Here is a 12254-nt window from a genome sequence, read left to right as displayed (position 1 = left end):
AGGACGCAATGGAACAATGGCTTCAAACTACAAGAGAGGAGATTCCATCTGAACATGAGGAAGAACTTCCTGGCTGTGAGAGCTGTTCAGCAGTGGAACTCTCTGCCTCGGGGTGTTGTGGAGGCTCCATCTTTGGAAGCTTTTAAACAGAGGCTGGATAGACATCTGTCAGGGATGATTTGAATGCAATATTCCTGCTTCTTGGCAGAATGGGGTTGGACTGGATGGCCCATGAGGTCTCTTCCAACTCTTTGATTCTATGATTCTATAAGGTTTGCTAGATTTGATCATGACACAAACAATAGCTGCATATCCTCTGACACATGGAACCAAGTCATTACAGGGTGGGGTCAAGATGGCAAAAGTAATGTGGAAGAATATACAATATAGGATAGTATACAGGAGTTTGCTTTTTAAATGAGGTAATGGGAAAGGATCCCCATTCTTCCCACCATCGTCCTCTCTTTGCTAATTAACTCAGCACAAACTCCTTTTGCATTTTGATCTCATATTTCCAGACTCTGAAGCAAGTGCAGGACAAAGGAAGAAGGTGAGAAGAGGTGAAAGAAACTGGGACATTTTAAAAGCAGCTGAAAAAGTGGGATGGAGGAGAAACTGGGACATTCATGCAGCTGACTCTGATCTAAATCTGCATCTCCTAGGCAAGGACTCAAACCTGGTTCTCATACTGCATGTACACCTTATGAAATAAGTGCATGCCCCCAAACTCCCATTGCAGGAAACATTACAAAGGGCATGTTGGTTGCTTTTATCGGAAGGATTCTTTGCATCCTCCCTATCAATTGGTACAGCCGCTTAAAACTCCTGATTGCAAACATGATTTTTTATTTGTAAGGGGCTTTACTCCAAGAGCTTGGGATGACAATGATGGACAGAAAGCTGGATTCAAAAGGCAAAGTGCCGAGCGGGGTTACAAGGCAGAGGGCAGTGGCCGAGAGCGGAGCAGGGTGTCTTACAAAGTGCAAATATCATGGGAAGGGAAAAGGACACCGTCAGGCTGGGCCGGATAACGCCGGAAGAGACGGAAAGCGATCTGGAACATATACCGTATATACTCGAGTATATACGACAGGGAGCTCTGGCGTGGGCTGGTCCATGAGGTCACGAAGAGTCGGAGACGACTGAACGAATGAACAACAACAACAACTCGAGTATAAGCTGACCAGAACAGAAACTGTGGCGCCTAATTTTACCACAAAAAAACTGGGAAAACGTATTGACTCGAGTTGCTACTGATAAATTTCAAAATAAAAATAGATACCAATAAATTACATTAAATGAGGTATCTGAGGTATCTGGACATTAAATGTTTTTGAATATTTACATAAACTGTAGTTTAAGATAAGAATATCCAAGTCTGATAAAACCATTATTCTAACCTTCTTCAATGTAAATGTACTTACGGATTCTTCCAATAATAATAAAGAGAGCAAAATAATACATGCAATAATAATAATAGAGTAAAAGAATGGAAATGTAATGATAACAGTAATAATAGAGTAAAATAATAAATGTAATAATAATAGAGTAAAAGAATGGTAATTTAATAATAACAATAATAAATAGAGTAAAAGAATGGAAATGTAATGATAACAGTAACAATAGAGTAAAATAATAAATGTAATAATAATAGAGTAAAATAATGTAAATGTAATAATAACAATAATAGAATAAAATAATAAATGTAATAATAATAGACTAAAATGGTAATTTAATAACAACAATAATAAATAGAATAAAATAATAAATGTAATAATAATAATAGAATAAAATAATGTAAATGTAATAATAACAATAATAGAATAAAATAATAAATGTAATAATAATAATAATATAGTAAAATGGTAATTTAATAATAACAATAATAAGTTGAGTAAAATAATAAATGTAATAACAATAATATAGTAAAATAATAAATGTAATAATAATAGAGTAAAATAATAAATGTAATAATAATAATAATAAATAGAGTAAAATAATAAATGTAATAATAATAGAGTAAAATAACGTAAATGTAACAATAACAATAATAGAATAAAATTCCTGCTTCTTGGCAGGGGGTTGGACTGGATGGCCCATGAGGTCTCTTCCAACTCTTTGATTCTATGAAAATAAAAAATGTAATACAATACAGTGTTCCCTGACTACTTTGCAGTTCGCATTTAGCGGACCTACAGTTTTGCAGGTTTTTGAAAATATCAATTAAAAACATTAAATATTTACATCCAGTGGAGGCCAAGGAGGTGCGATGGGGAAGGCCTGCCTTCCTGGCTTGCTGCTGCCTTCATGTCTCCAGAGGCTCTGCGGAGGCCAGGGAGACAGGCAGGTGCCCTTGGGATGGGCCGGGAGACGGCTATGGAAGCGCAGGTAAGAAAATAATATATATAAAACATAAAATAATGTATAAATATTAAAATTAATATGGCATCCCTACTTTGTGGATTTTCAACGTGCCAAGAGGAAGGCGCGTCAAGCCAATCCCGACTGGGAAACCAATGCCCTCACTGCGGGAGAAGATGCAGATCAAGAACAGGGCTCCACAGTCACCTACCGACTCACAAGAATTCTGATCCTGGCAGACTATTCTACTCGGCCAATGAGGGATCGCCTAAGTAAGAGTAAAATGATAATGTAATAATAATAATGTATTGTCGAAGGCTTTCATGGCTGGAATCATGTTCTATGGCCATATAATAATAATAATAATAATAATAATAATAATAATAATAATAATAGAGTAAAGTAATAAATAACTTTGACTCAAGTATAACGTTGACTTTAAAAAATGGCTGAAAAACTCTGCTTATACTCAAGTATATATGGTAATTATATTGTATTCTGTGTTTTTTTTTTTATTTAAAAGAGTAAACCTTAAAAGCTAGGACTCCCAGAGTTCTGTGCTAGTTGTCTGATGAGGTGGAAATATGAATGTCAAAGGTGTTCGGAGTTAAAACCGCAAATATATGCAGCATGAGGCAACTTAAATGAGTCAGCGACTTAAGATGGGTGTTTGCAACAAGTCCAACAAGAAAGAAAGAAAGAAAAAAGAAATGCATATTCACATTTATTTATAGATTGAAAGATAGCCACAAAGGCTGTTGCTAAGTGAAATGGCCCCTTCTGATGTCACTAGCTTGGTGGTTGTTAGGTGAAGTTGCCCTCTCTGATGAAATGAAAGGTGACATGAGTATGTGCGGAAGGAAGAAAGGAAGAAAAGAAAAGAAAAGAGAAAGGAGGGAGGGAGAAAAAAGAGGTAAAGAAGAGAAAGGGAAGGGAAGGAGGGAGAAAGTGGGTAGGAAGCAGTCCCAATGACACCCAAGCAATGGTGGCTAATATACATGGTTTCATATAGATGGATAGAGGGAGGAGAGGGTCCTTAGGGCCCTAAGATCATCTGAGGAGACCCTGCTCATTGTCCCCCCATTGTCATAATCGCGTCTAGTGGGGACAAGGGACAGGGCCTTTTCTGTGGTGGCCCCCCCGGCTATGGAACTCCCTCCCGAGTGAAATTAGATCTGCTGCATCCCTCTTGACCTTCCAGAAACAAGTAAAATCCTGGCTATGGGATCTGGCCTTTGGAGAATAAGCTGACCTACTGACGTGTTGACTTATTTAGAACTTATGGATTGCCCTTGGATAATTATTTATTAGCCCTGTTTACCTCTCCGAACGTATTCTCCCCTACGAACCATCAAGACCATTAAGATCGTCTGGAGGGGCCCTGCTCTCGGTCCCACCGCCTGCACAAGCACGGCTGGTGGGGACGAGGGACAGGGCCTTCTCGATGGTGGCCCCTCGACTTTGGAACTCCCTCCCATTAGAGATCAGACCTGCCCCCTCCCTCATGACGTTCAGGAAACTAACAAAGACCTGGTTGTGGAACGCGGCATTTGACAACTGATTTAATCCTTTGCCCACATGAAAGGAGGATGATGAATGGGATTGTGATGGTGTCGGACGATTTGGTTCTTTTAACTGTGATGATAATGTTTTAATGTGTATGGTGCTGATATTTTAATCGTGTAATGAAGTGGCATTGTGTTGTTATTGTATATTTTTTGTATGTTAACACATGTTGTGAACCGGTCCGAATCCCTCTTTGAAGGTGAGAGGGTCGGTATATAAAATCTCGAAATAAATAATAATAAATAAATATTTAAATTGGTGACCACTGACTATTTGTTTTTATATTGTTTTTATATTGTTTATACGGTTTTATACTGTTTTATATTGTTATTATTATTACATTGCTGTTAATTGTATATTTATGTTTTGATGTGAGCACCATGGGGTGCCGCTTTGTTAGCCGTCCTGAGAAAGGATGGGATATAAAAGCCCTAAATAAATAAATAAATAAATAATTTCTAAAGCACATTGAACAAAATCAATTAAGAACATTAAATCAAGGAATCACGACTGAAATTTAAGATGTTTAATTCTTTTCTTTCTTTTTTTTTTTAAAAAAGAGTAATAAACATAATTATTAGTTCATTACTACTGAGAAGGCTACATGGTCTCCAATCTCCCAGCAGAGTGATCTGCTAAAACCACCCTCCTGAGAAAAGTCCAACCTGTAATTCTTTTTCTCCATTCGAATGAGAGAGGTGCTTGCCCTTCTCTTCCTCTCAGTAACACAAGTTCCATACCTTTGGCCTGTGTGGGATACATCACAATATCCCAATTGTCCTGCTTCTCCCTTCTGTGGGAAGATGCCTGGCACAGGTTCCCCTTCTCCGGAAGGAACGTGCATCCTTGTATTCCCACCTCGCAGAGTGAGAATCATTGTGGTCCCATGAAGCCTTGCAGCTCTTTGTCCTGTTTATAGCATGGCCTCCATATGAAGAATTTTCAGGGCTTCCGAAATCTGGGCGCTGGTGTCCACCTGTCCGTACATCCCAACCAGGAAGGCCCTTTGCAGAAGCACGGCCGCATGTTCTGTGCAAAGGGAAAAGGAAGGGAAATATTGGACATAATGGTCATGTATAGATATGTGATAGGAAGTCATAGGGAGGAGGGAGCAAGCTTGTTTTCTGCTTCCCTGGAGACTAGGACGCAATGGAGCCATGGCTTCAAACTACAAGAAAGGAGATTCCATTTGAACATGAGGAAGAACTTCCTCACTGTAAGAACTGTTCAGCAGTGGAACTCTCTGCCCCGGAGTGTGGTGGAGGATCCTTCTATGGAGGCCTTACAGCTGCAAAGCCTGACTGGTTGCTGCCTGGAGTGAAGCCTTTAGGACAGTGTTTCTCAACCTGGGGGTTGGGACCCCTGGGGGGGGGGTCACGAGGGGGTGTCAGAGGGGTCACCAAAGACCATCACAAAACAGTATTTTCTGTTGCTCATGGGGGTTCTGTGTGGGAAGTTTGGCCCAATTCTGTCACCGGTGGGGTTCAGAATGCTCTTTGATTGTAGGTGAAATAAAAATCCCAACAACTACAACTCCCAAATGTCAAGGTTATTTCCCCCAAACTATGCCAGTGTTCACATTTGGGTATATTGAGTATTCGTGCCAAGTTTGGGTCCACAGCCCACTGTTTGAGTTCACAGGGCTCTCTGGATGTAGGTGAACTACAACTCCCTAACTCAAGATGAATGCCCACCAAACCCTTCCAATATTGTATTGTCGAAGGCTTTCATGGCTGGAATCACTAAGTTCTTGTGGGTTTTTTCGGGCTATATGGCCATGTTCTACAGGCATTTCTCCTGACGTTTCGCCTGCATCTATGGCAAGCATCCTCACCTCTGAGGATGCTTGCCATAGATGCAGGCGAAACGTCAGGAGAAATGCCTCTAGAACATGGCCATACAGCCCGAAAAAAACCACAAGAACCTTCCAATATTTTCTGTTGGTCATGGGAGTTCTGTGTGTCAATTTCATCGTTGCTGGAGTTCAGAATGTTCTTTGACTATAGGTGAACTATAAATCCCAGCAACTACAACTCCCAAATGTCAAGGTCTATTTCCCCCAAACTATGCCAGTGTTCACATTTGGGTATACTGAGTATTCGTGTCAAGTTTGGGTTCACAGTCCACTGTTTGAGTTCACAGTGCTTTCTGGATGTAGGTGAACTACAACACCAAAACTCAAAGTTAATGCCCACCAAACCCTTTCAATATTTTCTGTTGGTCATGGGAGTTCTGTGTGTCAATTCCATCATTGGTGGAGTTCAGAATGCGCTTTGATTGTAGGTGAAATATAAATCCCATTAACTACAACTCCCAAATGTCAAGGTCTACCTTCCCCAAACTCCACCAATGTTCACATTTGGGTATATTGAGTATTTGTGCCAAGTTTGGGTCCACAGTTTGAGTTCACAGTGCTCTCTGGATTTGGTGAACTACAACTCCCAAACTTAAGGTCATTGCCCAGCAAACCCTTCCAATATTTTCTGTTGGTCATGGGAGTTCTGAGTGTCAATTCCATCACTGGTGGAGTTCAGAATCCTCTTTGACTGTAGGTGAACTATAAATCCCAGCAACTACAACTCTTATATGATAAAATCAATCTCCCCATAACCCCATCAGTATTCAAATTTGGGCATATTGGGTATTTGTCCCAAATTTGGTCCAGTGCATGAAAATGCATCCTGCATATCAGATATTGACATTACAATTCATAACAGTAAGAAAATTACATTTGTGAAGTAGCAACAAGTAGTTATGGTTGGCGGTCCGCACAACACGAGGAACTGTGTTAAGGGGTCACGGCATTAGGAAGGCTGAGAAACACTGCTTTAGGCTCTTTCCCTTTCCAAAACCCAAGGAAACTACAAAACTTTCCCTGGAAATCTGTCTCAGGCCGCACAATGGCATGCAGCAACTTACTTAGCTCAGAACTGTCTCGGTCTAATGGGAATTTCTGCCAATATTTGCCAGATATCCAAGAAAAGGTTGCCCACTGACATTTGACTAGAACAACACGCACGAAGTGCGTCCGACCGGCTTGATCCTCGGCAAGTATTTGTTAGACGCAGAGGCCGAGTCCCTCCAGCTTGACCCCGAGTGTTTGAAAGGGAAGCTGCAACGCGGCTGAAGGACTTCCGCACCAAATGCCACCCGTGTTTTCAGAGCCAAATGCTTCACAGTGAACCAGAAAAGCTGGATTTGCTAAGGAAGGTTGACGATAATGGGGAGGGAAGTCAAGAGGAGGGAGAAGCAGCGGAGCAAAACAAACAGAGTGCGTCCTTCCAAAGGAGGAATAGATTTGGCATCCAGGACATCGTTACAAACTAGAGAGAATGGCTGGAAATCCACGGATGAAGCCACACTTATATCAAACCCAGGCATTCAACTTAGAATCATAGAATCAGAGAGTTGGAAGAGACCTCATGGGCCATCCAGTCCAACCCCATCCTGCCAAGAAGCAGGACATTCACATTCAAAGCACCCCCGACAGATGGATGACGATTCTTTATGGAGGCAGAGCTCCAGATTAGCTTATGGGGGAAGTCTTTCTGAGCGAGGGGGCCTCTGAGCACATGCAGAGGGCTTCGGGACCCGGTTTGGAATCCCGGGAGTTGTAGTTTGGGGGTGCCCTGCCCCTCTTGGGCGAAGGAGGCCCAAGACCTTGCAAAACTACAACTCCCTTGATCCCTTGCCATTGAGCCAGGGCAATGGCCACCCCTGGAATCACACTGAGTCCCATTCTGGGCACCGCAACTGAAGGGAGATGTTGACTCTAGGCTGGAATGTGCTTAAAAGGAGGTCTGGAGAACAAGCCCTATGAGGAGCGGCTTAAAGAACTAGGTATGTTTAGCCTGCAGAAGAGAATCATAGAGTCATAAAGTTGGAAGAGACCTTGTGGGCCATTCAGTCCACACCCATTCTGCTAAGGAGCAGGAAATTTTATTTTTTTTATTATTTATTTATTTACAGTATTTATATACCGCCTTTCTCACCCCTGGGGGGGACTCAAAGTGTTCAAAGCATCCTCAACAGATGGCCATCCAGCCTCTGTTTCAAAGACTCCAAAGAAGGAGCCTCCACCACACTCCGGGGCAGAGAGTTCCACTGCTGAACAGCTCTCTCAGTCAGGAAGTTCTTCCTCATGTTCAGATGGAATCTCCTTTCTTGTAGTTTGAAGCCATTGCTTTGCGTCCTGGTCTCCAGGGCAGCAGAAAACAAGCTTGCTCCCTCCTCCCTATGACTTCCTCTCACATATTTATACATGTCTATCATGTCTCCTCTCAGTGTTCTCTTCTGCAGGCTAAACATGCCCAGCTCTTTCAGCCACTCCTCATAGGATTTGTTCTCCAGACCTTAGATCCTTTGAGTCACCCTCCTCCGGACACATTCCAGCTTGGCCTTTTTGTTTTTTAAGACCATGGTGCAACAGGTGAAACGACAGGCTCCACATGTTGCGCCATCTCATCTGCAAAGGTTAAATATAGGTCTCTGTCTATAGAAACCTGTCTGGGTTGCATTCCTTATCTTGGCTGATTGAATTCAATGCACCTCCCACTCAAACTCTTCTGGAATATTCAATCGTCGTTGGTATGCTCTAAAACTACGCAGGGCCTGGGATCCAGGTGGCATCATGTCACTTTCAGTCACCATCTGGGGTGAAATTGTGAACTTCCTTTGTGTTTAGAGGATTTTGGAAAACTATGCAAGCACAGGGAAAGCTATTATTTGGCACATTTGGATGATTTTTTTGGGGAGAAATAACCTGAATTGTTGTTGTTTTTAAGTGGTTTAGAGGGCTGCATTTCTGGCTAGGAGCCTGCACTTTGCCCACCTCTTGGAGTCCTCGTAAACTCCATTGATTTTACTCCATTGATTTTACCTGAGTCCCCTGTGGGGTGAGAAGGGCGGAATATAAAAGCTGTAAATAATAATAATAATAATAATAATAATAATAATAATAATAATAATAATTGTCAAGAGGGAGATGGCCAACCTGATGTTCTTAGGGAGAGAGTTCCACAGATGGGGGGCTACTGCCGAGAAGGCCCTGTCTCTCGTCCCCACCAACCTCGTTTGCGAAAGTGGTGAGATCAAGAGCAGAGCCTCTCCTGATGATCTTAAGTTTCGTGATGGTTCGTAACAGGAGATATGTTCAGAGAGGTAATCTGGGCCAGAACTGTTTAGGGCTTTAAAGGTTAAAGCCAGCACTTTGAATTATGCTCGGAAGCTGACTGGCAGCCATCTGTTGGGGGTGCTTTATGCGATTCTCCTGCTTCTTGGCAGTGGGTTGGACTGGATGGCCCACAAGGTCTCTTCCAACTCTAGGATTCTATGAGTTTGGGTATACAAAGTCCTGCTAATTCAACGGCTTTATAGAGCTCATGACCTTTTCTGATGTCAAGATGATTCATTCACCTGAGTCCTTCTACCACCCATCCCCAACCTTAAGGCTTCTAGGTGTGTTGGAATACAACTCCCTAAAGATTATAGGAGTCCTAATCTATCTTCAAGAAATAATGCCCAGCTACTCATTTGAGGGAAGGATGTTAGAGGCCAAGATGAAGTACTTTGGCCACATCATGAGAAGAAAGGACAGCTTAGAGAAGAGTATGATGCTGGGGGAAATGGAAGGAAAAAGGAAGAGGGGCCGACCAAGGGCAAGATGGATGGATGTCATCCTTGAAGTGACTGGATTGACCTTGAAGGAGCTGGGGGTGGTGACGGCCGACGGGGACCTCTGGCGTGGACTGGTCCATGAAGTCACAAAGAGTTGGAAATGACTGAACGAATAAACAACAACAACAACAATCTATCTGGAGGACTTCAGGTTTGGAGAAGACCACCTTACAACTCTGCAAGGACTAGATGACCCATCAGATCCCATCCCTACGCTTTGGGCAAGGGCTCCTTGTGCTTACCTTGGCAGAGGAGGGTGTATTCGGGCAGGTTTCTCAGGGCTGTCTGAACCACTTCGAAGTCCCGGCTCCCAAGGCAGTACATGTACGTCGGGAGGAAATCGGCTGCAATGCTGTATGTTTGCAAAACCAAAGGGAAAAGAGAGAGGGTCTCATTGAGTATGTCAAAAGGGGCCTTGCGAGATCAACCCATTTTCTTACCCAAAAGCAGGGTATGAATGCAGCAACCCTGAAAACAATAGGCTGTGGGTAAACACGTACTATTCCGAGCTCCCTCAGCCATTCCTCATGGGCCTTGGTTTCCAAATCTTGGAATATTTTCCGAACACCTTCCAGCTAGTCAATATGCTTTGGGAATTGCTTTACCCCGAATTGTTCCAGGTGATGCATGACCAAAGCAGAATAGAGTGGGATTATGGCTTCTCTTGATCTAGACCAGCGTTTCTCAACCTGGGGATCAGGACCCTGGAGGGGGGGGGGGTCACAAGGGGGTTTCAGAGGGGCCGCCAAAGATCATTAGAAAACACATATTTCTGATGGTCTTAGGAACCCCTATGGCAGAAAAGGCTGAAGATCCCGCCACCTGTCCTTCTCTTCCTTTTTGGAAACAGATGGCAAATCTTCCCACCTCTGCTGTGATTGGCCGGCCTCTCAGCTGGCCTCTCAACCAACGGGAGGGCTGTTTCAGACTCTTAAACAGGGAGGGGAGAGCAGGTGTGCTCAGCACAAAGCACAGTGGTGCGCATGTGCAGTCGAGGGAGAGAATGCGAGGCTGGAGGGAGTTGTATTGTATTGTAGTTCCACCATAACTACCAAGTTCAACCTAGGTCCGAGGTTTAGCACAGCTGATAAATCACCAGCAATTATGAAACCTATCAACTGAAAGGTTGCAAGTTCGAAGCCCCGGGTCGGCATGAGCTGCCGACTGTCAGCCTAGCTCATTGTTTACCTAAGCAGTTCGAAAACGGCTTTAGCTGTAAGTAGAGAAATTAAGTACTGCTAAAAGCGGGGGAGGGGTTTTACGACGCTATGAAGAAAGAGGATCAGAAAATGCTGGGCAACCAAAAGGAAGGAAGAAGTCCTGACTCTTCGCAATAGAGGATAGAGCAACAGCACCCCCTGGACTAGACTCAAGTCCATGGCAGCAAAAACAGCTGGACACGGAGTCAGAACTAACCACCCCCTTCTGTTCAGTCTATGTCTTGTCAATACAAAGCGGCACTGAATGTTTGCTGTGTATGTATACTGTGATCTGGCCTGAGTCCCTTTCGGGGTGAGAAGGGTGGAATATAAATAAAGTATTATTATTATTATTATTGGAGCCCCCGGTGGCGCAGTGGTTAAAGCGCTGAGCTGCTGAGCTTGTTGACCGAAAGGTCACAGGTTCAAATCCAGGGAACGGCATGAGCTTCCGCTACTAGCCCCAGCTTCTGCCAACCTAGCAGTTCAAAAACATGCAAATGTGAGTAGATCAATAGGTACCACTCTGGTGGGAAGGTAATGGTGCTCCATGTAGTCATGCCGGCCACATGACCTTGGAGGTGTCTACGGACAATGCCAGCTTTTCGGCTTAAAAATGGAGATGAGCACCACACCCCAGAGTTAGACACGACTGGACTTCATGTCAGGGGAAAACCTTTACCTTACTATTATTATTATTATTATTATTATTATTATTATTATTATTATTATTAATCATTGTTTGAAAAACACTGTCCTAGAGGATCTTGGATCCCCCCCCCCCCAAAGTTTTGGTGTTTCCTACCTGGGGTTGTTCTGGATGGAGCGCAGAGCCAGGCTGAAGGCCAGATTGCGGCAGGTTTCCTCGGATGAACTCATCAGCTTTTGCAGGTGAGTCTGAGGGAGACACAAAATGGGATTTGAGAGAGAAAATTTTAACCGAGTTCTCTGAGTAAAGGAGTGGAGAGGAACCACAAAGGATCACATTTCCCTCCTGAAGAAGCTTTTGGCTTCAGGAGACTTGGTGCTCTTTTCACCACTCTGCAACCCCGTGCAAGCGTCCACAAGGCTCTTGACTTCCTTTTAGACGATGTACTTGAAGACAAAGTAACTGATGGGCAACAGGAGCAAGAAAGAAAAAAAGAAAAGAGGTTGTCTGACTTACGGAAAAGAATGCAAGTATTTCAGGCCGCCGTCGGGCCATCTCATCAATGTCGCTCAGCACCTCTAAGATGTCTGGAGAATGGGATAAAATAACAAGATTGGTGTGATTCTATTTTGTAAGATATATATTTTTGAATTCATGGATAGTTGGATGGGTGGATACAGAATCTGTGATATCAGATACCTGCCTCATTTGCTTGCACAAAAACGTGTTGCCAGCATGATGAAAATGTTTTAGCAGTGCAAAAATGGAGCAAATTATGGAATTTCTAAAGTTCCCAAAGTGAA

At 43.1% G+C, this 12254-nt stretch overlaps 1 protein-coding gene across 1 annotated transcript in view; it reads right to left on the bottom strand.

Annotated features, from left to right (window-relative positions):
• Positions 1-4438: 4438 nt before the first annotated feature.
• Positions 4439-12254, bottom strand: part of LOC137097885 (integrator complex subunit 1-like) — a 64325-nt gene continuing 56509 nt past the window's right edge. The window contains exons 43-46 of the mRNA XM_067473237.1: positions 11968-12038; positions 11608-11699; positions 9846-9955; positions 4439-4956 (exon numbers count right to left, since the gene is read on the bottom strand). Coding sequence (XP_067329338.1) covers positions 4841-4956; positions 9846-9955; positions 11608-11699; positions 11968-12038 — 389 coding nt within the window. The 3' untranslated portion in view covers positions 4439-4840. The remainder of the gene's footprint in view (positions 4957-9845; positions 9956-11607; positions 11700-11967; positions 12039-12254) is intronic.

Source organism: Anolis sagrei, chromosome X (assembly GCF_037176765.1).
Source record: "Anolis sagrei isolate rAnoSag1 chromosome X, rAnoSag1.mat, whole genome shotgun sequence".
Taxonomy (NCBI): Eukaryota; Metazoa; Chordata; class Lepidosauria; order Squamata; family Dactyloidae; genus Anolis; species Anolis sagrei.
Note: the sequence above shows the minus strand (reverse complement) of the source record. Positions and strands in the feature narration are given on the sequence as shown.